Below are 27,995 nucleotides of genomic sequence, written 5' to 3'. Positions count from 1 at the left end.
CAAACACGTCGAGAAAAAACTCCTCACCGCGTATGGGTCTATCGTCGCCAGCAGACTCCTCTTATGCCGAAAGTATCTCGCGAATATGTATAACGCTGTCCCACTGCCGTATATTCTATATATCGCACCATTGTGGTATTTATTAACTGACACCCAAAAACGCAAACTCCGGTCCCTTTATTTTAGGTTCGCGAAGTTTCTGCTGCGATGCCCGTTGTGGACGAGAAATACTTATATGATTGATAAACACAGGTCCCATTATCGATTGATAAACACATTGCAGACCCCAGTATCGCGGTAAACCGGTTGATTTCTAATTTCCAGGCAAAATGGAACCACCCCTGGCTTAAACATTTCTACAGTTCTTGATTATGTATTTTTCCATGTTGTGTTTTAAATTTCTCTCCGTTTTTCTTCTCTTTTTTTCTTTTATTTTTTTTTTCATTGTACTCCGTTTTGTTCCATGTGAAAAATACGGGTAATAAATATTTTACTTACTTACTTACTATCCTTATGGATAGGTGCAACCAGCGGCGTCCTACAAGGTAAGTGTTTTCGGTTCTGTCTTGTTCGTCATGTACATAGACATGTGCATAAACGCCAGTTCCCAAACCTGCGAAAAGGACCTAAGTGTGATTCTGAGCTTGGGCCTCAAACCAGAAAAGCATACGGCCTGGTTGTGCGTAAAGCATCAAATACTCTCTGGCTACTCACTCACTCCCTACGACACCTTGACATTCACTCAAAGATCTCAGCATACACAAGCTACGTCAGGCCACAGCTTGAAAACGCCACTGTCATCTGGTCGCCATATCTCAAAAAGGATATTGATAGAATAGAACGAGTCCAGAAACGCTTTTTAAAAGGACTTGAAGGATTTAGAAACCTTCCGTATGACGAAGCTCTAAAGAAGGCTCACTCTCCATAAACTTGAGACAAGAAGAACGATCTTAGACTTAAAACCCTCTTCAAGATAGTTCTCGAGAATTTTGGGAACGTAAAAGACAAGCATGTTCAAATAACTCCCCAAAGTAACACAAGATCGCACAGTCTGCAATTAGAGCCTCTGAAGATGAAGATTGTAAGATCTAATTCTTACCATCATTCGTTCATAACCCGTGTCATCAAGATCTGGAATGAACTGCCATTCCCAGTCGAAAAGATGAAATCACTGGAAGCCTTCTCCAATAGCCTAGACATAAACATACCATATCTCGAGACTTTCAACATAGGACGACTTAAATGGCAGCCGTGCCGCAGTCAATCCGCTCTTTGCCCTGCCATAACATTTTTCTTTTAATAATTTGTCAGTTATGCGGAAATTTTGTATTGAGAGGCGTGAGGAATAAATTATTTATTTACTTGTTTATTTGTAAATCAGTAAAAACTAATGAATTAAAAACCAAAACAAAAAGAGCTATGAGGAAGAAGATTGTGTGAAGGAACAAAAGTATGCCCTACATCTTTTGGTAGAAAGATGAAGAAAGATTTTGGTAATTTTTTTGTATAAAAAATTATTTAGTTGAAAATGAAATTAATTAATACATATCTAAAGTACCACGGACATCAAAATTAAAATAATTTTAGCCTCCTGGATCCATCTTAAGTCTATCCATACTAAGAATTTGCAATTTTCTGTTTTTTTGTTTTTTTATGTTGCTTCAAAGTTACGAAGTTTTATGGGTGGAACCCTATTTTGTCAGTGTAGGCGCGTTGAACCATCAAGATAAGTAAGCATAATTAACTAGTTAAATTTGATTATTCTTTTCATTCGTAAGATGCTGTTGATTCTCAAAGACAAACTTACGTTCGCAGGGAAGCTACACCTTCTTAGGCTTCGGAGCCTTAAGTTTTTTGGCTATTTTTACTAGTTTTTTAATTGCCGCTCGCTACATAAACTCGGTAAGTGTACAAGGAGCCCTTTTTCGTTAAAATTGAATTCCTGATTCTTTTTTTTTTTTTTTTTTTTTGTTATTTATGGCTGTGAAAGTTACCTCTTGATAAGTTAAAAATTGAGACCGTTTCTACTGTCCTTGGTACTTTCAGAAAAGAACATTGGAAAATATTACATATTTAAATAACCTCTTATAATTTCTTTTCCAGTATTCGTTTCCTTTTAACCAAGCGGTGCCGTCTTTTTCCTCGGCATTCCCACAGATTTTTAAAGGCAAAACGGACGTACCTTGTTTAATTCCTTGCGGAATTGATCAAGATCCGTATTTCCGGATGACACGTGACGTGGCTCCGCGGCTGAAATTTCTAAAACCTGCTCTGGTTCATTCAAAGTTTTTCCCAGCTTTGCAAGGTGCCAACAGTAAGATGTCTGCGAGTGATCCCAACTCGGCAATTTTTCTCACAGATACACACGAAGAAATTAAAGAAAAGGTACTTATTTTTTTATTTAAGGTACATCTTCATTAAGGATGCTATTAAAATCTGCAATTGATGTCACCGAAAGGTTGACAGTTCTGTAATATTGCTTTAATTAACTTGTGTTTCTAAGAACAAATAACAAAAATTTGCCGATCATGTATATATATATATATATATATATATATATATATATATATATATATATATATATATATATATATATATATATATATATATATATATTATATTATATACCTGTATTAGATTTATCTGCAGAATTTTTAATCAAATTAATAAAATTAATTCTTCAAAATTAGTCAAAATATTTATTTGTAAGTTACTGCGATGTTCAAAAAATGATTGTTGCTGCCCAAGGTCGTTTCAGGAATTTCGGTTCGGGGGTGGTGGTGCTACGAATTTTTTTTTTTAGAAAATGTATCAAATATAAGTTTGTATGTGTTTTTATCGCGTTTTTACGAGTCGAGTAAAAAAAAATTTGAATAGGAGAGTAAAACCTGTACCCCCCCCCCCTTGATAATGTATTTCTAATAAGTCTATTACTGTTAAACTCGTCGCATTACCAAACCGGATGAGGCAAAAACAGTTGCGACCACTCCTCTCCTTTCCTTCCGTCCAATGTTTCACCCTGTGGTTCCTCAATTTAAGTTAGTACTTGCTTTATATCCTTTCTTAGGAAGCCTATCAATCCAGTTCTTGTACTCCCCAGTTCGCATTTTAGCTTTGCTTTATCAATGCAGTTTTTTTTTTTGGTAACCTTTCTTCATTTGTCTTAATACATGACCGAACTACCAACAAAATGCAGTCTTGGCAGTATTCCTTCCTATGAAATATAACCCGAACTATTGACGAAATACAGTCATTTGGCAACCTGAAATATCAACAAACTGCAGTCTTTCGGCAACATATCTTTCTTTGTCTTAAAACATGACCGAACTATCAACAAAATATAGTTTGTTGGTAACCTATTTTCCTTCGTCTTAAAATATGATTGAACGGTCTTAACTTTTCTTTTGTTATAGATAATGGAATCGAACCGGTTTTGTTGATCGTGGTAGCCATGGGCGCCGGCAAGGGGGCCATGCCCCCCCCCCTTGGAAATTTGGGACTGTAAAGTAATTATAAGGAAACCAAAGAAAAGAGAGCAGAATAGGGAAAAACCATGAGAAAAATGTGTGTTGCCCCATTGTTGGCCGCCTGCCAATAGATTTGACCATTAATTAAATAAAAGTTCTAATTTCTGTCTGAGTGACCCCTTTCGAGTTTTCCACAAACATTTTTCTATATGACTTCGGTTGGAGCAACAAAAAAAATTTAATTCTTCATAGTAATGAATGGTAAGTAAATAACGATCTTTATCAGTAACGAAAGTATAAGAGCCTGACTATTGATAATATTCAATCAAAGAATCAGTTTTTTATGGTGATCTTAAATATGCATTTGTTTATTAGTAATTAGTGCAGTTATTACTACACAAGAAAGTTCGTGTAATTATAGAAAATACAAGGAAAACAACAGAGGCAATTTCGATAATATGCCGTCAACTTTTGCTTGCATTTCAATAGTACCCATGAGCTGACATAGGAGGCCACTATAATCAGAAATGTTTTCCCTCAAAGGAATGCTGGGAATTTCTGTACCCCCTGAACGGACTCTTTTTTTGTGTTTTATTATCATTTTTTTTTCTTTTTACATGAGTGATTGTATTTATCTAGTTTTTACTTTGAAAAAGATTAAATTTTTTACAGTTATGAAGTATAAAAGTGTCAAATATATTGGTTTTGTCAAAATTAAATTGAAAATATTGACTTCAAAATTTTTATGTGATTTTTTAAATCTTTGTACTTTGAACAAACTACTATGATAATGTGTTACTTTTTATAAATACTGAGTTTAAAGGCATTGAATTTTTTGTTGTTTGATGACCCAGTTCAAAACTGTCGAAATTGTTAAAAAAAATTCGTCCAACGCCTCGGCATTTGTCAATAGAACTGAATGTCGGGAGTTTATATCTTAGTTTTTGTAAGTAGGCTATTTTTCTGTGTATTTTTTGTAATTGCTTACTTTTTTTCATTTTTATATACTTATACTTTAATTGACATACTTTTTCCGTTTTCTTTAGAAAAATGTTAGTCTCTAAGCTTCATGAAATGAAAAAAACAAGTTTTTTTTAACTTATAATAAGGAGCAACATTAAAACTTAACATGGACAAAATTTATTACATATATGATGTTGGGTTGCCCCCTCCTCAACACTTTGCTTTTCACGCTACAGTTTTTCGGCACTTTAAAAAAAGTTACTTATTGTTCTAATTAAATGACCCTTGTTTTCCAGGAGTCGTTTTTAAAGAATTCGATCAAAATTTAAACTTGAGCGTAAAGAGCCAGGTTTTGGAAGGGGGCACCCCCCTCCCCTCATATAGGTATTAATTTCTGTTCGTTTGAAGTTTTAATGTTGCTCCTTACATCTAGTTGGAAAAACTCGTTTTTGTTTAATTTCTGATCGTTTTTCTAATAACGCCGGGATAACTGGCTCCACCTCCACGGGAAAATCCCTATCCCAATGGAAATATCCTTTGGACAGTTCAATTCTGGAGAAAATTTACCCCGGACAATTACCCTTAACATCTTCACGTGTAAAATTGGTTCGGTAAAGAAAAAGCAAGACATATAAAGAAATATCGTACAGAAATTCTGGCAAATTCACCCAGTGTAAAATTTCTCCTGAAAAGTACACCCCCCTGAAAACTTCCCTCTCTATGGAAAGTTCTCCCAGCAGAAAGTTCGTCCTCCCCTCTCATCCAAAAAATATATGCGTACTTCCCGATAAAAATAAAACAATGGGCAAATTTTGTAACTTAAAACCTTTCTCCAGGGGGTCATTTTTATGTCCAAAAACATAACTATGGGGCCTTTCAACTATGCTGAAAAAAGGCAATCTTAAAATTTGATCAGTTACAATTGAGGGGAAAAAAGTGGCGTAGGAAAGGGTCTATTTGCCCTCCAATTTTTTTGGTCACTTAAAACGGGCACTAGAACTAGAATGAACCATCTCTCGACGTTCTAGGTCCACTGAGTTGATACATTCACCCCTGGGAAAAAAACACACGCATCCGTGATCTTTCTTGTGGCAAAATTACAAAATTCCACATCTTTGCAGATATGAGCTTGAAACCTCTACAGTAGAGCTGTTTGATACGGTGAATCTGATTATGTGTTTTTCATTGAAATTCTAGGACTTCTAGGGGGTTTTCCCCTCTTTTTTCGAAAATCAGACAATTTTTTCTCAGGTTCGTAGCTGTTGACGGGTAAGACGAAACTTATATATTTGGAATCAGCATAATAAACCAATGCTTTTGATATATCTGTTGGTGTCAAAATTTCTTTTTTTAGAGTCGTGGTTACTATTGAGCCAGGTCGCTCCTCAATTACAGTTTGTTACCACGAACGGTTTGATTATCCATCAAAATCCCAATAGAGATCATTGAAATATTGATAGTTTTTTCTGCGCTACCAAAAGTATTGTATTCATAAAACTTTTAACTTTCATGAAATGTAATTCAACAAACAGAAAAGGTTTTCAACTAAAGTAAGGAACAAGTATAGAACTTTTAAATAAATTGTAAATTACTGTATTAAAGGGGGACTGTCCCCTTCTCAACACTTTGTTCATTAAACAAAAGTTTCTTGGTGCTTTGAAAAATCTTAAAAAGCAAAACTTCACAGTAAAGGGTAGGGAGCTAAGAAGCAGACAGTCCCCTTCATACAAAGAATATTCTGTTCAAATAGGTGCCAAATCTGTTCCTTGCTTTCAATTGAACAGCTCATTTTTTTATATAGTTTCTGATTGTTTTCCGAATCATACCCAGGCCTAACCAAAAATAGAATTTGAGGCACCGGTCCCTTAAATCCCAGGTTAATTGCTTTTAAAATGTGTAAATCAATAATTGTATGTTCATTAAGTCCCTACGTTTAAATTCGCAATTTCGATTTTGGATAAAATTTGGATATACTTAAAAAATTGGCGATGAATAGTAATTTTGGTGAAAAGTCCTTGTTTATATTACTACTAAAGAATTTCGGTTGGATGAAAAGGAGTATTATTGTTTGTATGGATGGAAATTCTATGAAACTTTTGATCTTCTAGATAACTGGAGCAATCACAACCTAGGATTACATTACATATATTCTTTTAAATACATTGAAGTACTTCATTGAATTTGTGGTTGGGGAGAGAATAAAAAAGTTCATTTTTGGTTGGGGAGAGAATAGGAATTCATTTAAGATGAAATTTCAACTTCATCTTTTTCAGAAACGTTGCTATAAACTGAAATTTTTGTAAAGTTTGAAGCATAGAAGTTCAAAAATTAATCAGAATTAATTAATTAAATAATGATTTAATAAGTAATCAACAAATAACTGGGACATACGAAAAAGTCAAAAATTTCTGATTAGATAACATGCAAAAAATATATCAGAATTGGATAGAACAAATTTATCAAATCAAATGACTAACATAAAAACTACTGGACTAAAAATAAAATTAAATTGAAATAAGAAAGCACTAAAGCTCTCAAAAATAATAAATATAAAGCAGAGAGTCCAAAACATGCCGTTCTGTTTTGGGTTTCATTTTCTCGTTATCCGACATCACTTCTTCGCCCTTTATCTCAAGTCAAAGCGACTTATTCTTCTTCTTCTTAACATCAATTTGCATACCTTTTCTTGTATTGTAAGCTCTCAAAACTTCCATAAATTTATTTGTTTTCCTAATATTTTGATCTAGGACACTCAAACTGTCAATATAATCAAGGAGAGTTTTACATATTCCGTTTTGATACCATATTCTCAAGTACCCTTTGTGTTTCCTTAAGATACCTTGCTCTACTACATTCTCTGAAATATCGAGCCGAAGTTTTTTCAGAAAGTGGTTGTTCACCCTGATAAGACTATATCCTGATAAGACCTGATAAGACTATATAAGACTGATAAGAGAAAGAGAGATTACTAACTTGTGCAGTCGTGTTAAAAAGGGTATTATCCCGGTATCTTATTTTTGGGACTAATTTTCGATTTATCATTCACAATATTCCTGAGTTTTATTTTTATGCACGTACGTAACATTTTATATTTTGTTAAGTGCTTTGTTAAGTGTTGATCTAGTAAAAAAACCCATGAAACCTGTTGGGCTCTTTGGTATGAAGTTTTATGCCACTGTAAAGAACAAAAAGATTTAGAGGCACGTCAAAATTGCTCTGAGCCTCAAATAAGTTCTGATTTTCAATGATTTGACATTTGGCTCATATTATTGACATTAAGAACCCTACTCGCGATTTTTATGGTAATTTATGTTTCAGATAAATAATTATGCTTACTCTGGTGATCGCGATACGGTAAAAGAGCACCAGGAAAAGGGTGGTGATTGCTCAGTTGATATAGCATTTCAATATTTAACGTATTTTGAAGAAAATGATGAAGAATTAGAAAAAATTAGACAGGTAAGCATGACTTTTTTTACTACCTGAATTAACAATAATGTCATTACTACACTCTCGGCACCAGGAATTCAAGAGGGGATGTATTGTACAACGTCGTTGCTGTTCAACAGTGGCAAAGCCTCTGACACCATCGGAATAATCTAGTATCAGGAGCTCAAGAGGTGATGAATTGCTTAATGTCGTCGCTGTTACGCCTAAAGGTCATATCTTGACATTTTAAATCTCCAGGAATAATTGCCGAAACCATTTGGTAAGCTGCCATAAAAGGGAGGACCAACCGGGAAAATTAAGTTTGACCACAATTCAGTGCTCCTGATCTATTCTCCTGCTGATCCTCCCTATAAAAACAGCTTTGCAAATGGTTTTTGGTAATTTTCTCTTTAAGTCTGAAAATGTCTGATGCGACCTTTAAGCGTACCAGTGGTGATATATAGCCGCTGCAAGAGAGTAGAAAAACTAAAAAAAATTGTTTTGAGTTTCCTTACTGTCATTTAGAAGCAATTGTCTTTAAAAGGAAGAATTCGTTTGGCTTAGAAAAGTTTCGCGAGGCCAAGAAAACGACGAAAATTTTTTTAATATCATTGCAGTAAATACTGGGTGTTTAAAAAGAACATTTATATTGAATGTGTCAAAATAAGCATTTAAATATATAATCTGGGATTTCATTTAGGAAACAATGGTTGCATTTAGATATAGCCCAGCATGTATTTAAACTATGACCAAGATTTTGCACGACTGATCACCCTGTAGATTCGCGCGTTTTTGATGTTCCAAACACATGGTGTTGAAGACGACATTTAAATATACAGTCAGTGATTTAATTTTAGGAAAAATGATGTCATTTAGATATAGCTCGGCATGTATTTAAACTGTGACCAAGATTTTGCATGACTGATCACCCTCTAGATTCGCGCGTTTTTGAGGGCTATCAAACTTCTGCTCAGCCCGTAATTCTAGATACAGAAATATCAGCTTGGGAATAATTTCAGCCACAGGTCAACATTGTCTTTGGAGAACAATGTTTGACAATCCGAAGATCACCCAACCTTACACACCCAGTGTCTCGGGCACCCTAGGTCCAGATCACAAACACCCAGCCTTACTTGAGTATGAATTGATTCTTCCTCAATAGCTTACGTCTATAACTTAGACGCAAATGGTTAATGTAGATGCTGTCCAGATAAAACACCTCTCTAAATTGAACGCTTGATAGGGTATGGAACTTGGAGATTCTCTGGTCTCTCAAACTGCCATCCCAACCCCCTACTGTGCAGCTCGAGTCTCTCACGCTGTGCTAATATGGTAATCTACTTCGTCTGCCAGCTCAAACTCCCGCCTGGCTATCTATGCTTTGCTGGCGATGATATTGAGCAACAGCTTTTAGACCAGTTAAAGTTTCAAGAAGAATTTAACCATATCTCAAGATTCACTTGCAAAAATTTTAACTTTTGAAAGAAAATACCAGGATATTTATATAATAACATATATACTTAGTATACCTTTTGAGAATAGTATTTAGAGTTTTTACCCTTCAAAGATGTCAAACTCTGGACGGAATCACAAGATTTCTGATAAAGTATCAATGAGTGCCAGACCTTGTTTTTTTTTTTTTTTTTTTTTTTTATTGTTTTCTTTTTAATTCATTATTTTTCTATCTTAAATTCTTTTTTTTTTTATTCAATATCTTATTGGGGTGAAACTAATGATGACTGTCAGTGACTTAAAAATTTTGATTAACACTTAAGTGATGCACCTTCTAGGAACCGTGGGTAAAGGATTTTTTTTTATTATAACACAACTTTGTCATGGTTATTATTAGCTGATGAAAGGGATTATTTCAATTAATGGGAATATTTTTCCTGGTAAGAAATATATTAAGGGTAGGCTACTTTTTTTAATAAAAACATTTAATTATTTACACCAACCTAATTTACGGCCTTTATACCCTAACACATACCTGCAGACAGAGGGCAGGGCGGGGTATAATTCTTGTATGAAGCCTGTTCAAGAAAGGTGGAAACATCCCTGCCTTTCTGCAAAAAAAAAAGCTAGGGAAGGGGAAATTCGAGGACCATAGGTCCATATTGTGCTTCTTAATACTACAAACTAAAAATGTTTGTACGATATATTAAAAAAGAATACAGCATGTCTCACTTTATCCTAAACAATTAGCACTTTGTCTAATGATTACTGAGTCCGCTTGGCTTCTCAATCCTTCAAAGTGAAAATCCTGGCGTGGTTCTAATTCAATATGGTGAAACTTCTTTACCTTCCTGTCAAAACGTTGGAAGGAGGGGGAGGTGACAGAGGGGTACAGGCCCACTTATATTCTCCAGATAGTTTTAGCTGCAAATCAGGACATATCGAACAGCGTCATTATCCAGTTTTTCTCTGGTGAGTACGGCAACAAAAATCGTCAGTCCTTCAAACTATTCATGTATCTTATTAACAGAATTGTGTCCAAAAAATTGTCATGCAATATAGATTCAGCAACTCGTAAAGGATTATTGATCATTGTTCAAAGAAGTTCACTTGTTCTAGTTCAAAAGTGGATTTTCTTGCTGCGGGCCAGCTTTTTAATATTACTGCTAAGAAAGAAGCTGAGGTTTCGTATTTCTTACTTATGGAATTCTTACCTCTTAGAATCTCTGAGAAATCGTTTTTATTGCTAATCGACCATTCCCTGTCCCGGTGTCCCGGTCGTCATTTACATCCCCCTGTTTCCCCCGGTGTCCCCGTTGTAGTTGTGTCCCTGTGTCCCGGTCGTCATTTATATTCCCTGTGTCCCGGTCGTCATTTGTATCCCGGTATCCCGGTCTGTATATACATTCGTTTTTTAGTTTTGTTTTTCTCCTTTATTTTTTTCCTTTTTTTTTCTTTTTTAGCTTATTTAGATTTTTTAGTTTTTTTATTAGTTTTTAGTTTTTTTTCCTTTTTAGTTTTTTTGTCCCGGTCGTCATTTATATCCCCCTGTTTCTCCCGGTGTCCCCGTTGTAGTTGTGTCCCTGTGTCCCGGTCGTCATTTATATTCCCTGTGTCCCGTTTTTTTTTCTTTTTAGTTTTTTTGTAGTTTTTACCTTCTTTTTAGTTTTGTTAATTTTTTTTTTACTTATGTCCTGGTCGTCATTTATACTCCCTGTGTCCCGGTGCTTTGTTGATTGCTAATCGAACATTCCTTTTGTCCTGGTCGCTTTCTCTTTGAGTGTCGTCATTTATTTTTTTCTTTTTTAGTTCTTTTAGTTTTCACCTTTTTTAGTTTTTTTTAGTTTTTTAGATGAAATTTTTTTTTAGTTTTTTCCTTTTTTTCTTTTTAGTTTTTTATTGGTTTTTACCTTTATGTTAGCTTATTTTTCAGTTTTTTCCTTTTTTTTAGTTTTTTTTTATTTTTTATTTTTTTTAGTTTTTTACCTTTTTTTAGTTTTTTTAGTTTTTTAGCTTTTTTACTTTTTTTATTAGTTTTTAGTTTTTTTGTAGTTTTTGCCTTTTTTTAGTTTTTTCAGTTTTTTTTTTAGTTTTTTATTGGTTTTTACCTTTATTTTAGCTTATTTTTCAGTTTTTTCCTTTATTTTATTTTTTTTTAGTTTTTAGTTTTTTTAGTTTTTTACCTTTTTTTAGTTTTTTTAGTTTTTTTAGTTTTTTAGCTTTTTTATTTTTTTTATTAGTTTTTAGTTTTTTTTGTAGTTTTTGCCTTTTTTTTAGTTTTTTTAGTTTTTTAGCTTTTTTATTAGTTTTTAGTTTTTTTTGTAGTTTTTGCCTTTTTTTAGTTTTTTTAGTTTTTTAGCTTTTTTATTTTTTTTTATTAGTTTTTAGTTTTTTTTGTAGTTTTTGCCTTTTTTTAGTTTTTTCAGTTTTGACGTCACCTGATCCAGTTTTTTCAGGTGACGTCACCTGATCCACGATCCACAGATCCACAGACAACTTATTTTTATATATATAGATAGTTTTTTTTTTTACTTATGTCCTGGTCGTCATTTATACTCCCTGTGTCCCGGTGCTTTGTTGATTGCTAATCGAACATTCCTTTTGTCCTGGTCGCTTTCTCTTTGAGTTTCGTCATTTATTTTTTTCTTTTTTAGTTCTTTTAGTTTTTACCTTTTTTAGTTTTTTTTAGTTTTTTAGATGAAAATTTTTTTTAGTTTTTTCCTTTTTTTCTTTTTAGTTTTTTATTGTTTTTTACCTTTATTTTAGCTTATTTTTCAGTTTTTTCCTTTTTTTTAGTTTTTTTTTTAATTTTTTATTTTTTTTAGTTTTTTACCTTTTTTTAGTTTTTTTAGTTTTTTAGCTTTTTTACTTTTTTTATTAGTTTTTAGTTTTTTTTGTAGTTTTTGCCTTTTTTTAGTTTTTTCAGTTTTTTTTTAGTTTTTTATTGGTTTTTACCTTAATTTTAGCTTATTTTTCAGTTTTTTCCTTTTTTTTAGTTTTTTTTAGTTTTTAGTTTTTTTAGTTTTTTACCTTTTTTTAGTTTTTTTAGTTTTTTTAGTTTTTTAGCTTTTTTATTTTTTTTATTAGTTTTTAGTTTTTTTTTGTAGTTTTTGCCTTTTTTTAGTTTTTTTAGTTTTTTAGCTTTTCTATTAGTTTTTAGTTTTTTTTATAGTTTTTGCCTTTTTTTAGTTTTTTTAGTTTTTTAGCTTTTTTATTTTTTTTTATTAGTTTTTAGTTTTTTTTGTAGTTTTTGCCTTTTTTTAGTTTTTTCAGTTTTGACGTCACCTGATCCAGTTTTTTCAGGTGACGTCACCTGATCCATCCACAGACAGACAGACAACTTATTTATATATATATATATATATATATATATATATATATATATATATATATATATATATATATATATATATATATATATATATATATATATATATATATATATATATTATCATTTATATATCAGTAATATCATTTTACTTTATTTACAAATACGGTTGCCACCAAGTTGAGTTTATTGTTTATTGTTTATCATTGTATTTTTTTTTTTAGTTTCGACTCTAGTAATTTTTTTAAAGTTAGTTGGAAGGTTTTATATCAATATATATATATATATATATATATATATATATATATATATATATATATATATATATATATATATATATATATATCTATCTATATAAAAATAAGTTGTCTGTCTGTCTGTGGATGTGTGGATCAGGTGACGTCACCTGAAAAAACTGGATCAGGTGACGTCAAAACTGAAAAAACTAAAAAAAGGCAAAAACTACAAAAAAAACTAAAAACTAATAAAAAAAATAAAAAAGCTAAAAAACTAAAAAAACTAAAAAAAGGCAAAAACTACAAAAAAAACTAAAAACTAATAAAAAAGCTAAAAAACTAAAAAAAGGCAAAAACTACAAAAAAAAACTAAAAACTAATAAAAAAAATAAAAAAGCCAAAAAACTAAAAAAACTAAAAAAACTAAAAAAAGGTAAAAAACTAAAAAAACTAAAAAAACTAAAAACTAAAAAAACTAAAAAAAAGGAAAAAACTGAAAAATAAGCTAAAATAAAGGTAAAAACCAATAAAAAACTAAAAAAAAACTGAAAAAACTAAAAAAAGGCAAAAACTACAAAAAAAACTAAAAACTAATAAAAAAAAGTAAAAAAGCTAAAAAACTAAAAAAAACTAAAAAAAAACTAAAAAAAGGTAAAAAACTAAAAAAAATAAAAAATAAAAAAAAACTAAAAAAAGGAAAAAACTGAAAAATAAGCTAAAATAAAGGTAAAAACCAATAAAAAACTAAAAAGAAAAAAAGGAAAAAACTAAAAAAAATTTTCATCTAAAAAACTAAAAGAACTAAAAAAGAAAAAAATAAATGACGACACTCAAAGAGAAAGCGACCAGGACAAAAGGAATGTTCGATTAGCAATCAACAAAGCACCGGGACACAGGGAGTATAAATGACGACCAGGACATAAGTAAAAAAAAACTAACAAAACTAAAAAGAAGGTAAAAACTACAAAAAAACTAAAAAGAAAAAAAAACTAAAAACTAATAAAAAAACTAAAAAATCTAAAAATCTAAATAAACTAAAAAAGAAAAAAAAAGGAAAAAAATAAAGGAGAAAAACAAAACTAAAAAACGAATGTATATACAGACCGGGACACCGGGATACAAATGACGACCGGGACACAGGGAATATAAATGACGACCGGGACACAGGGACACAACTACAACGGGGACACCGGGGGAAACAGGGGGATATAAATGACGACCGGGACACCGGGACAGGGAATGGTCGATTAGCAATCACCATCAACAAAGCTCAAGGGCAATCATTAGAATCATGAGGTATAGATCTGAATACAGATTGTTTTCCCATGGACCATTATATGTTGCATGTTCAAGAGTCGGTAAACCTGACAATCTATTTATATGCAAAGACAATGGGACAGCAAATAATGTTGTATATTCGCAAGTTTTACGTAGTTAAAACCATATATATATATATATATATATCTATCTATATTCACAGGTGGGACATAGGGACACAACTACAATGGCGCGTAACTATTATGGCGCGTAACGACTTACGCGCGCGGGGGGGCTTGGGGGGGCGCGAAGCGCCCCACCAACTAGGTGTTGGGGTGGCGCGAAGCGCCACCCCAACAGCTAGTATATATATATATATATATATATATATATATATATATATGTATATATATATATATATATATATATATATATATATCTATGTATATGTGTGTGTGTGTATACGTATGTGTAAAGTTTTTTTTTTTTGCAGAATTATTCTAGTGGAGAAATGTTCAGCGGACAAATCAAGGAGATTTTAATTGAAAAATTAACTCGCGTCGTCTTAGACCATCAAACCAAGAAAAAATCCATTACAGAGGACATCGTTAGGGGGTTTATGACTCCCAGACAACTTGTATTTGATTTTTGACTTAGAAGAATTTGTTATTTTATTTATGTCAAATTTTGTGTTCTTTTTTATCCTGCCAATACACCAAATTCAAAGGGATAGGTTTTTTTTAGCTCTAGAGTATTCCCCTTTTTTCCAAAAAAAAATCAGATATAGTTAAGGGGACTTGCGTTCGATTTTAAATTTGAAAAGCTGCTTTATCTATATTTATTTTGAATTTTGTTCCGCTCATCCAACTTTTCTGTTTTTTAGTTGTAGGGCTTTTATTTTTAGAACAAGTAATTTGCAGGACAAGTTATATATGTGTTCAGATTAAATTTACTCACACCTGCTGGTAATACTTGTAATTTGTATGGGCATTGGCCATCTGCATTGCCAATTGGTCGTAATTCGTAGATTTTTAATTAGTCCTACTTGCTTTTCCTTCTTTGTAGTACCAAATGCATATAAATGAAAACATTTCCCTACCCCTGGCTCCATCATTGGTCGATCCGGTAGATGGCCTTTACCCAACCGGAAAATACACCCCCACGGAAAATCCTCCCTCGGTGAACACCCTCCTAGAAAGTACCCCCCCCCCTGTGGGTCGTTGGTCTCCGATCACATTCGATTTACAAAAAAGGACTTGAATCCTCAAATTCTGATTCAATGAGCACCTTACGAAATTTCTGCGACTGTGCGGTGGAGGTGTGGATGAGGAAGGGGTGACCCCCTTCTATAATGAATAAACTCTGCTCGTTTTGGGGTTAAATGTTACTCTTTTTGTTAATAATAACAGCGTAGACCAGAAATATTCTTAGAAATCATAAGGGAGTATATATCAATTTCACATCTTTGATGCGGTTTTTAAAGTCTCTTTTCTACATCTATTGTAGAAGTTTAAGTGCCTTTCTAAATTTTATAATTTGTCCACTGCTTACAGATAGTATTTGTTATTGGGAAACATTCGGACATTTTTCGTGCACAGTGTTTTTAAGCTATTCCTACTGCTAACAACTTGCAGTAGCAACAAACCGCCTGAAACCAGTATAGCTACGCGCACTCCACCTCCATCCCAATCTATTCAAAATCCCTCTCTTTACACCCCCTTGGGAAGCTCCCTTAAATCTTTCTTTACGTCCTCCCGCCCCAACTGTAGACGATCTAATTTCCTGTGCAGCCCTAGATGGTTGGCCAAAAAGGACAATTTTTGGCAATATGTCATCCTCCATATTTAAAAACGTGCCCTAGCCATCTCAACCTTTCTCTCATTATAGGTCTAGAAAGCGGGATTAAACCACACTTTTTGTACAGCCCACTTTCATTATTTGACCTCCGTGATCATCGCAGCTTCCTATATTCTAAGCTTGGTTCGCAGACTTATTTTCTTATTCTTCCATGGGTTTAGTTTCTGAACTGAACTTTGAAAAAACAAAATGTGGATACTAATTCTGTAAATTCGACCATTGTTAAGTTAAGAGCTCTGTATCAAAAGCTTCTCCTGGGCAAGATAGGAGTTTTCGTAACTATATTGGTATCTAAGCTGTGATGTACACATATTTTTTAGGAGGGGGCAGGGTCTTGCTTGGGGTGGGTATCTATGGAGATAATTTTGCGGAAGGAGGGAAATCTCGGGAATACTTGAAGAGAAATATTACACTGGAAGGATTTGAAAGAATTTTTATACGAAATTCTTTTTCGATAATATCTTAATAAGATATTAGCCAGTAATCCTGATAGAGGTGTATTATTTATTGATGGAGGTATATTATTAATTACTCGTAGCATTTATAAACCAGATTTTACTAGTTTCATACAAGGCCAAAGAAAAGAAAGAAAAATCATTGTTTTGAAAGAGAAAACCAATAAGAAATACCAAATAATTTGTCTTGTTTCCGGAAGGATTATCTACCCAAACATTAACACAATCTAAAACAAGGTATTTTTGTTTAGTTGAACGAAAAACCCATTCCTAACTATAAGGACATTAAACTATGTTTTTGTCTCACTGTTTTGAAAAACTTCCACTTGAAAAAAACTAGATATCAAAGACCTGGTTTTGATTATTCAAATCTCAATAGCAAAAACAAATGATCTATTGCATTCATCTTGTTTGCCTCCAGGAAACAAATTTATACAGTCTCAGGCAAGTAGTTATACCTGGATTCTGTCTCTATAGAAAGGATAGATCAACCAGAAGGAAAGGAGGGGAAGTGGCAATCCTCGTGAAAAAGGATATACCGTATTCAGCAATAGCCCCAAGAGAGTACCTGAATGAGATCGATGTTCGATGTGGTCAGCGTAAATTTAAGGGATGTCTCCTTGATAGACATCCCTTATAATTCTCACCCTTTTACAATCCTGATAGCAGCAATGGTATTAAAACCCTGCTTGAAGAAGAAACAAGAGCTAAAAACACTGTCATTTTTGATGACTTTAATTCTCTTAGCCCTATTTGGAAAAATTGAGTATACTCCAACGTTGCGAGAAAGAACATAGAAGAATTTATCCTTACCTCTAACAATTTTACAGTTCTAACTCTGCATGATCTCCCCACATACTACAATATCAGGAATAATACCTCATCAACGATTGATTTTTAGTCCAACATGACTTGAGTCTGAAATCCAAATCTTTCTTGTTCTAGATCTTCAGACCGACCATACTGCAACCCTAATCGAAATCGATGCTGCAAAATACTCTCATGTTCCCTCAACAATGAGATTCAATCTAAAGACAGCAATCTGGACCCTCTTCAGAAACCAATTAGATAGCACTGATTACTCTACTACCAGCCATGCAGAAGATATTAAAATTTAAGCCAAAAAACTAAGTGACACTCTTAACAGCAACAGAAAACTCAATCAAGAAATTCTTTGATCAAATGCCCATTGCTCCGTTAAAGAAGTCTAGCAAAATCTGGTGGAGTCAAGACTGCACAAGTGCAGTTTTAAGTTAAGAGAAAGCAAGAAACATTTTCCAGAGGCACCCAAGCCATTAAACTTTCATTACTCTTAGGAAGGCTGAAGCTTCAGTGAAGAAAACAGTTTTAAAGGCCAAGCGCTCAGCCTGGAATGACTTCTCAGCCGAGACTGACCATAATTTTCGTTCAAGTGAAATTCATTCCTTTATAAATCAAATGGCTGGTAATAATAAGATTTATAACTCAAAGATCTTTTTACTAAAAGATTTATAACTCTTACAAAAACAGAAAGCACTTTGAAGACCGACAAAGACATTTCAGGAGCATTTACTGTTCATCTCAAAAGAGATCCCCACAGTACATAGAGGAAGGCCTAAAGTGTGCAATTGGCATGAGAAGACAAATTCCAAGAAGGAACTTGTATGTATCTTTACCAATTCTGAACTAAAGTAGGCTGTAACGTCTTCCAATCCCACTTCTGGATCAGGAGAAGACGAAATAAGCATCCTACGGATCATAAATGCAGGCGATACTTTTCATGTTGCTTTATTTCATGTATATAACTGCGCATGGACTACAAAAATGTTCCCAAGGATATGGAAACAGGCCATTATAATCCTAATTAGAAAACATGATAGACCTCCAAATTTAATCAGTTCCTACAGGTCTATCTCACTACTACGAGTGCTTTGAAATTTTTTTGAAATGATGCTGCATAGGAGGTTAGAATGGTTTGCAGAAATTAATAGAGTTCTACCTAATTCCCAGGCCGGTTTCCGTAAGGGGTGTCAAACTGTAGATAATGTAATCCATATTGAAGCAGCTGCAAGAAGTGCCATAAATAGCGGTGATATCATGATAGCAGTCTTAGTTGACTTTGAGTCGGCTTTTGACCACATTTGCAAGTATTGTCAAATTCTAAAAGGGATGGATTCCCCTGATAGAGTCGTTAAGTTTCTCTTCAATTATCCATCTGATGGAACCTACAAAGTCCGGGTGCAAAATGAGCTACCCAGTATATATATATATATATATATATATATATATATATATATATATATATATATATATATATATATATATATATATATATTTATATATATATATATATATATATATATATATATATATATATATATATATATATATATATATATATATATATATATATATATATATATATCAGTTATTGTATGTTATTTGACCTGTGAGCATTGATGTAATTTTTAAGCAAGATTTAACTTTGGAATAAATTACATTTGGAATACAGTGACTGTCAGTGATTATAGAAGTTTCACAATAAGTGAAATATATACGAAATAAGGAAGGCTTGAAAATCGCTGAGTGACTTTTTCTGTTTGCGAATGATTGTGAAATTCTAGACCAGATTTGATGGATGTCGGAATACGGTGGGAAATAAGCCAGGCAGGTCCCACGTCCCATCGGGTCACTGACCACAAAGTGTTTGCCGCTGCTTGTGTGGGCCTGTCCCTTTTTGAGATAAGTAAATTTAAATTAATTTTAAATAACGAAAATGTCTATCAAAAGGAAACAAATCTGGATATTTTACAGCGTCTGAAAAATATAGAAAACCAGCTTGGGGGCCTTTTTAAGCTCGCGTCGATAGCCGAAGAACTGCAGATTATATCCTCCCAAATGAAGCAAAATGAGGCGTCGCAATGGAAAACAACGGTGGACATCCAGAAAATAAAAGAAAAGATAGACGAATCGCAGAGGCGCGCAGAGTGGGTAGAAAAATAAGTAAAACAGGCAAACCTGATTTTTTATAACTTCATACCCCTTGACCTAGAGGATTACTTGCGGAGGAAATCAGTGATGTTATTTCCGGCTGTTTGCCACAGATTGAAATCAGGAAACGGGACATAATGACGCATTCTGCTTGAACACTAAAAAACAGGAATAAAGCCGTCCAGTTTTAGTGAAGATCACAACAAAATATTTGCGATATTTGATTTTGCGAAACTCGGTTCGCTTTCGGAGTTGCGGTATCTCCCTAGCTCCGGATTATAAACGGGCCGAGAGAATTGTTCGAAATACTCTGAAACCATTTTTACTGAAAGCAATTGAAGAGGACCGTGAGTTGAAATTCCGGGGCCTATAAAATTCCTTTATAGAAATACCTATAGAAATAATCTTCCGAGCGTAAAACTACCACAAATCACTATCAATAAATAAATGAAACTCAAAACAAACAGAAATTATAATAAATAGCTGAGTCAAACTCAAAACGAGCAACAATTAACATGAGTAGGGCTCATAACCCCTATGCCTTCTCAAGACCAGAACATGATTTGCGCTTTACTTAAAAAAAAAAATACGCTTGAAATGTTTTCACCTTTTCTTACTTTCATAAATGAAAAAATATCAAAACCTTAACGAAAAAATGACAGTATATGTGAATTTAACTGACAATCTATGGCCATTTGTTTGTTCTTTTCAGTATAGCGCAAATTGTGTTCTGATCTTGAGAAGGCAAAGGCCCACCAAGGATTTTTCTCGGGAAAGTTGCACATTAATAAACACATAAAAATTTGTTTATATGCATTTTTATTACTTTTTTGCGAGTTGGGCAAACATTTAGGGGTGGGGGTGGGATCAAACCCCGTACTCCCCCTGGATACGGCCTTGCTTTCAATCCATGCATCGGGTCCGAGAAATAATCGGAAAAATGTGAAAAACAAAAAAGTACTGATGTTTACAAAAATATGGTTATTTTCTGGAAATTTTTACAGCGTAGTCGATGGAATTTTTTCCAGTCTTACTAATGTAATGTGTTTTCTTCAAGTTTTGCCAATTACACTAATTTTGCTTTATCATTGCACTAAAAAAGTGAAGTTAACACCAAACTCAAGATGGGGTTGTTTTTGTTATATTTTTCGGCACAAGCACCTGTTTCAAAAAGTTCGTGGTAACAAACTATAATAAAGAACGACCCGGCTCAATAGTAACCAAAACTCTAAAAAATGGATAAAAAATAATTTTGATACAAGTTTGATACAAAGAATCGTGTTTTAGTTCATTTTGAAAATATAAGTTTCGTCAGGTTTAGTCTTACCCATCAAAGTTACGAGCCTAAGAAAATTTACCTTATTTTAGAAAATAGGGGGGAAAACCACCCTAAAGTCATAGAATCTTACCGAAAATTACATCATCACATGCAGCGTATCAGAGAACCACAGTTTAGAAATTTCAAGCACCTATCTACAAAAATATGAATATTCATATTTTTTGCCAGAAGACCAATTACGGGTGAGTGATTATATGTTTTTTGTTTTTTTTTTCCAGAGGTGATCGTATCGACGCAGTGGTCCTAGAATGTTGCAAGAGGCTCATTCTAACGGGAATTAAAAGTTCTAGTGCCCTTTTTAAGTGACCAAAGAAATTGGAGCGCACATAGGCCCCCTCCTACGCTCATTTTTCCCCAAAGTCACCGGATCAAAATTTTGAGATGATTATTTCATTCACCATAGTCAAAAAACCTAATAACCATGTCTTTAGGGACGACTTACTCCCCCAAGTGTCCGTGGGAGGGGCTGCAAGTTACAAACTTTGACCAGTGTTTACATGTAGCAATGGTTATTGGGAAGTGTACAGACGTTTTCAGGGGGATTTTTTTTTTTTTTTTTTGGCGGGGGGAGTCGAGGGGTTCTTTGTTAGAAGATCTTTCCATTAAGGGAATTGGCATGGGGGAAGCGAATTTCAATAAAGGGAGCGCAGGATTTTCTAGCATTTTTTGAAAAAACAATGAAAAAATAAATATGAAAAGTTTACTTCAACTGGAAGTAAGGAGCAGCATTAAAACTTAAAACGAACAGAAATTATCAAGCATATGAGGGGTTCACCTTCTCATAATACCTCGCTCCTTAGGCTAAAGTAATTTTAGTGATTTCAACTATTTATACTACGGCCTTTGTGATTCGGGGTCATTGTTAAGGAATTGGGACAAAACTTAAGCTTTAGTGCAAAGACCAAGGTATTGACGAGGGGGTGAACCCCCTCACATACGTAATAAAACCATACGAATATAGAAGTTCAATACGTAAGTTAATTCGTATGTTACGTATATTTTTACTAATGAAAACGTTTGTAAAAAATTAAAAGTTTTATTTACCTTTTTAAGTAATCAAAAAGTTGGAGGGCAACTAGGCCTCCTCCCCTGCTCCTTTTTTCTCAAAATCTTCCGATTAAAACCATGAAAAATCTATTTAGCCAAAAAAAATAATATGCAAATTTCGTTTTTATTATTTATGTGCGGAGAGCCAAAATCAAAACATGCATTAATTCAAAAAGGTTCAGAAATTAACACCCCAATTTTCCCATCCCCAAGCTGAAATTTAGTTTATCCAAGATGTTGTCAAAACTAAGAAAGACCTGCACAATCCAAGCATCCTCTGAAAGAGCTCGGTTTAATTTAGTAGAACTTTAGCTTTTTTATTGCTATATGGCTCGTTTTTCGGTTTTCTTTGTCATTTTAACTTCATTTGGAAAACAATGGCTCCAAATTTACATCCCCCTCCCACCCCCTCAGGATTTTGACAGAATTTTGCTGTTAAAATACAATGAAGTAGATGACATCTATTCTCTTTTAAATCAACAGGCTATACAAATACCTTCACGGGACATTCTTTAAAAATGAGTGCATCACATTTACAAAATCAATGAAATTATCATTTTTTAACAATAATCATATAAGAGAAAAAATCGTTATTGAAAAAAAAAAAACCCAAGAGAGAAATAATTTGTGAGAAATAATTGGTGTTTGCAGCCTACCTTAATTACGTAGCTAATTAAAGGGCTTAGAGGAAGAACATACAGGAGGTATTTTTGAAAGCCTCCATTTAAAGATTTTGGACAATAATTATTACAGCGATATCGTTTTATGCTTCTAAACTTTTCTACTTAAGAAATGGCACTAAAATTGCTTTTTAGTGCTCTATCACACTTACGAATGGTAGAATTGATAAACATGACGTATATAGGAGCAATAGCTTTCAAAGGAATCATTAAAAATCACTCTTCAAAGCTCTGGTAACCCACTAGCCTCAGCTTTTCTAGTTGAAACATGGCACCAATAGTCCCAATTTTAGAGCTATTTGGAATTTTCTGAATTTGGAATTTATTTGTAGGACGTAGATATGAGCAATATCTTTTATATGAGCTAGAAAAAATCTGTCTACGATATTGTGGTAACCTATTAATGCCACCCCTTGAGAAATGACACAAAAAAGCCATTTTAGTGCCATATGGCACTTGTTGATGGCGGAATTTACAAAAAGTACATATACGTGAGAAAAAGCTTTCGAATGAACCACTAAGAATCTCTATGACGTTCTGGTAGCCAACTAGGACTGCTGAAAAAAAAGAACGAAAAAAACGGGAGACAGATCAACGCTACCGATGCAAAAAAGTTATTTTCATTGTTTGTCAAAAAGGGGAACTATGATTTCCTTGTATAAGGTTTTCGACCATGCTGCTTCCAATGATAAGCTTTTCATATTGATCTGACGCCATTTTTGAGGGGTTTCAGACGTCTTTTCAAAATCACCATAAATTTCTTTTCGCAATAAACTTTTACTTTTAAGACAAACTGAAATAATAGTTGCCATTCCTGAGTCAGTGTCAGATGGTAATTTTTTTACTAGGCACTTTTTTTCAAAACGTGTTTTGAACTTTTGGTTAAATTTAATTTCCGTTCAAATGAGCAATTAAACATATCTCTATGATGTTCTGGGCATTCACTAGCCCTGGTGGGAAAAAAAAAAGAAAAAAAAAAAAAACAGGACATATCAGTGCTACCCATGCAAAATAGTCGTTTTCCTTGTTGTTCTAGGAGGGTGACTGTAATTTCCCTATTTAAGGTTATCGAAAATGCTGATTCCAATGGTACAATGGTTCAATTTTTGCCGTTTTCAAGGGGTTTTAGGTTTTTTTTTATAAATCGCTATAAATTTCTTTTCACAATAAACTTTTACTTATTATTTACAATTCGAAATAACATTTACCATTGGAAAATATATTTCAGATGGCGATTTTTTACACTTGGTAGTTTTTCTCTAAACGTGTTTCCGATTGTCTATGACCATGAGGGGGAGGTCGGGGATGAGGAACGGAAGTCTCATACGAAATATATTCTGCTCATTTTGAGGTTTCCTGTTACTCTTTACTCTCATGATAACAATTTATATGGATTTTTTGGCATTAAAATCCACCTTTTGAGGCATCTGCCCCCCCTCCCTCCCTACAAAGCATCCAGAGAACCCTGCTGTAAAGATTTCAAGCTCCCGTCTGCAAGTATTTAGAATTATTTATTTTTTGCCAAAAAAAAACGGTCATGGATGTCTGTTGTCTGTTATGCCTTTTTTGTTTCCTTTATGGATGATCGTATCAAAACAAGGATCCTAGAAGATCGGGAAATGGGCTCATTCGAACAAAAGGTAAAAGCTTAAGTGCCGTTTCAAGTGACCAAACAGAAAGGAGGACAGCTAGACCTTTCTCGTGTTCCTTTCCCCTCCCAAAACATCCAAACGAAAAAGTGAGATTGCCATTTGTTTCATCATAATTGAAAGGTCCAATAAATATAAGCATGTTTTACCTTGAGTGTCCAAAAATAAAAAGAGCATTCAGGTAAAATGGCGCCCGGGGCAGCTACCCCCTCTTTGAATGGCTCTACTCTGATGCATGCTAGAAGCCTAAGAACCTGAAGATAGAATATACCAAACCACAAATACCAAATTAATCGGTATCATAAAATTGTTGAACGTCTGCATTATATACATTTTATCTCTACCATTGACTTAGTAACTTGGATGACGCTTTCTTAGGAAACGCCACCTATTTTATAGCAAGAATTATTTTATCCTCCAAAGCGTAGGCACGGTCAGATAGAAAAAGAACTTGCAAGGTTCTTTAGATACTGGCTGATGAAAACTGATAGGTTACTTAATTTTTTTTTTATTGTTTTTTTTTTTGGGGGGGGGACTAGACAGTTGGTAAAACTGTGATAAACCTAATATGCTAGTTCTGATTTGGATTATTATTTTCATACTCATGGCATTTTTAATTTTTGCACCTGTACAGAGCTTAGCCTGCATAAATGTGGCTAAGATTCTGTGGAATATGTTAGGCCCCAGCTATTTTTACCAAATAATTCTGGAATAATTGGAAAATATATTCATAATTGGAAAATATGTTCATAATTGTTTTCATTCATGAATGAACCCTCCTTATAAAAATCTGCATATATACTCTCTGAAATAATGAGTTAGTATTATTGTATGCTACCCAAAAAGATCTAGGACCCTATAGACAGAGCCTGGAGTGTAGAATATACCTAGTATAGTATTATTAGAAAACAGTGGCTTCCTAAAGGATACATTATGTTATTATATCTACAATTTGGGCTGTTGAGAAAGAATCAAGAAATCAGAACATAATTCTTATGGCTAAAGTTTAGCCTATAATAACAGACTATTCAGGTAGTTAAGAAACAAATTTACCTTCTAAGTCAGAATTGAATTCTGAATCCAAATTTAACATTCATTTTTGTCAGAAATGAACTCTCCCTATGCAAACTGTGTTAACTATGATTATTCTGCTATTAGGCCTATAAAGTAAGAATTGTTTTCTTAACGTTCCTTATGTGAAGGAGCTTATATTGGCCTATACCTTAAATTTGGATTCAAGATACAATTCTGACTATAGAGGTAAGTTTTTACTGAAGAGATAAGTTCTGGCATATGGAATTCTGTTAGACAGCAACCAGAGAGCAAGGGCATTAGTGTTGTGTCTATCCAAATTCTGACTGCTCATTGTAATCTTATGATACTAATTTGGCATTCAGCAGAGAGAGACTGAAACCAGAGTTTTGCTTGGATTCCCAATAGGCCTACTAAGTGCTTGAGCCAAACACAAAGTTATATCTGAATAATCAGTAAAATTCTAGTTAATTGACTTCTTGCTATCTTGGAAAGGGTTTAGATGAGGAAAATGAAACTTTCAGGGATGGGTCTACATGCTAAAGTATGTCCTGGAAAGGTAATTTAAAGTACCCACCTTTACTCCTTCTCGCTCTTGATGGCCCTGAAATTGGCCTACATGACAGGTCTATACCTATTGAAATTTTGACAAAACAACATTTACCTTAATTTTCAGTCACTAGTTGCTTTTTCTCTGCTTTTAGTTCTGAAAATGCAATTCCTGTTATTTGAGTAGAATTTTGAGCCACATCAATGTTTTTTTTTTCAAAATTTAGGAAATGTATTTACACATCTTTAAAACCTTATAAAATGGAATTGAGCGAAGTTATGAAGCTGAAAATAATTTTGTTGTACTTCAATTAAGTAGAAGATCTATTTTGCAAGGTCTCACTTTTATAACACACATACTTTTAAAGGTCATCAAAGGTCAGGGCCCTCTGGAGGGAGAAGTACTGGAGGTAGTTGCTTCAAAATACTTTCCCAGGACCTACTTTAGTCTGTAGATTCATCCCTGAAAGTTTCATTTTCCAAGCCTAAACCCTTTCCAAGATAGCAAGAAGTCAATTAACTAGAATTTTACCAAATAATCTATTAATTTAAACATTGCCCATTCTTACTTTATGATATGTTGGAAAACTATAGTTAACACATTTCAAGGATTCTTCCACTACAGGCCTACTTTATCTTTACAAATATATAGCCCAAATTATATATTCCCCTAGAATTTTGCCATCTGCCACTCTTGTTTTTGTTAAATATGCAGTTTTAAACATTATTTTGCTAGGATGAAAGTAAATACATCACCTCATGTTTTTTTGTTCTTTCATAATTCAGTTATTGCTTCTGGGGATAAATCAAATTTTGAGCCCTCAAAGGTGCTAAACCCTAACCTAATTTTAAGAAGTGCCTGAAATCATCCTAAAACAAAAGTGATATCATTTTCAACAGGTTTCTGGCTCTTTTTGAGAATTCAGTAAATATGTCATTCCAATAATTTCACTAGAATAGGAGTTAATAGATCACTTGATGCCTCCTTTATGCTCTTTTGTAATTCAATAATCACCCTTTCTGAAGGAAATTACATTTTGAGCCCTTAATCTTAGAATACTATTGCTTCCTAAAATTTGCATTATTACCATCTATTTGTAAACTTTGCAACTATGACTTTGAATGCCTGCAAAAAATCAAGGAGTTGAGGTACCAAATAATATTACCTTAATTAATTACCTTAATTTGCACTTCGGAGCAAATTAAGATCTGTAGATCTGTTGAATGCTCCTGAGTTGAGTCGGTGATGTCTCATAGCAGGTATGAGCAGGACGGAATGTCCCACTCATACTTCCAGTCTTTCGTGGCCCACTCTTTATCCAGTGCCTTCTTGAATGCTTCGGGGGTGGGGGCTGAGACAGTTGCTTCACACAGTTCATTCCAGGGGTTGACGACTCTGTTGGTGAAGAAACTTTTTCTGGCCCTGGTTCTGACTGACTGCTTGAACAGCTTCTTTGAGTGTCCTCTGGTGCACTGTGGGGGGCCTGGGTGGATGGGCAGGATCTTGGCATATGATGAGTTCAGCAATTTGCGGGTCATCATCATATCGCTACGGTTGCGCCTGTACACGAGGGTAGGGAGGTTGAGAGCCCGTAAACGATCTTGATAAGGTTTGTCTCCAAGGTTTGTGATGGCCTTGGTTGCTCTCCTCTGGACTCCCTCAATTAGCCTGACATCTCCTTTGTATGTTGGGAAGGCAGCGCACATGCCAAAATCCAAAACGGGTCTGACTAGTGCCTTGTAAAGTTTCAGGAAAACTAGTGGGGATCTGCTGGTAACTGTTCTTTTGATCAGACCTAAGTTTGTGTTGGCCTGGGACACGCTCTTGATGGTGTTGGCATGGAACTTGAGAAGGCTGTCAACGATGACCCCAAGGTCGCGTTCCTCTGTGCTGGTCTTGATGGGTGGATCGGAGTTGGAGGCATGTTCATGCATATGGTATTGGGCGCATGGGTTTGAGGATCCAAAGTGTAGCGTGCTGCACTTGCTTATATTGAACGATAAGAGCCATTTGTCTGCCCACAGCTGGATTTTCTGGACGTCTGTTTTGCAGGGATATTTTGGTACTTACCTGTTAGCTAGTAGCCTATGCACACAAGAATGTGGATCTATAACTCAGACAATAAGCAGTTTATTGCTAATTGTAAATTGTAAATAAACTAATTGTAAATAAACAATAATCAACCTCTACTTGATAATCTGAACCATTTTGTTGATAATTTGGCTAAAATCCCAATAGCCTTCATTAGCCTACAAGTTGGTCGATGATGATTGGTAGCCTACAA

General features: G+C 33.9%; 2 protein-coding genes across 4 annotated transcripts in view; both read left to right on the top strand.

Moving 5' to 3' along the window:
• LOC136031441 (tryptophan--tRNA ligase, cytoplasmic-like) overlaps positions 1-14,862 on the top strand; it is a 30,948-nt gene extending 16,086 nt beyond the window's left edge. Inside the window, exons 4-6 of the mRNA XM_065711029.1 lie at positions 2,104-2,385; positions 7,749-7,889; positions 14,626-14,862. Of these exons, the coding sequence (XP_065567101.1) occupies positions 2,104-2,385; positions 7,749-7,889; positions 14,626-14,784 (582 nt within the window). The 3' untranslated portion in view covers positions 14,785-14,862. The remainder of the gene's footprint in view (positions 1-2,103; positions 2,386-7,748; positions 7,890-14,625) is intronic.
• The window catches only part of LOC136031442 (tryptophan--tRNA ligase, cytoplasmic-like), an 85,328-nt gene that overhangs the window by 19,927 nt on the left and 37,406 nt on the right, over positions 1-27,995 (top strand). For 2 of the 3 annotated variants that reach the window (XM_065711030.1, XM_065711033.1), the window contains exon 1: positions 24,543-24,620. The exons of the other annotated variant lie outside the window; for it this stretch is intronic. In XM_065711030.1, the coding sequence (XP_065567102.1) occupies positions 24,607-24,620 (14 nt within the window). In that variant the 5' untranslated portion in view covers positions 24,543-24,606. Of the gene's footprint in view, positions 1-24,542; positions 24,621-27,995 lie in introns of those variants that run through there. 3 annotated transcript variants of the gene reach the window in all.

Source organism: Artemia franciscana, chromosome 9 (assembly GCF_032884065.1).
Source record: "Artemia franciscana chromosome 9, ASM3288406v1, whole genome shotgun sequence".
Classification (NCBI taxonomy): Eukaryota; Metazoa; Arthropoda; class Branchiopoda; order Anostraca; family Artemiidae; genus Artemia; species Artemia franciscana.
Note: the sequence above shows the minus strand (reverse complement) of the source record. Positions and strands in the feature narration are given on the sequence as shown.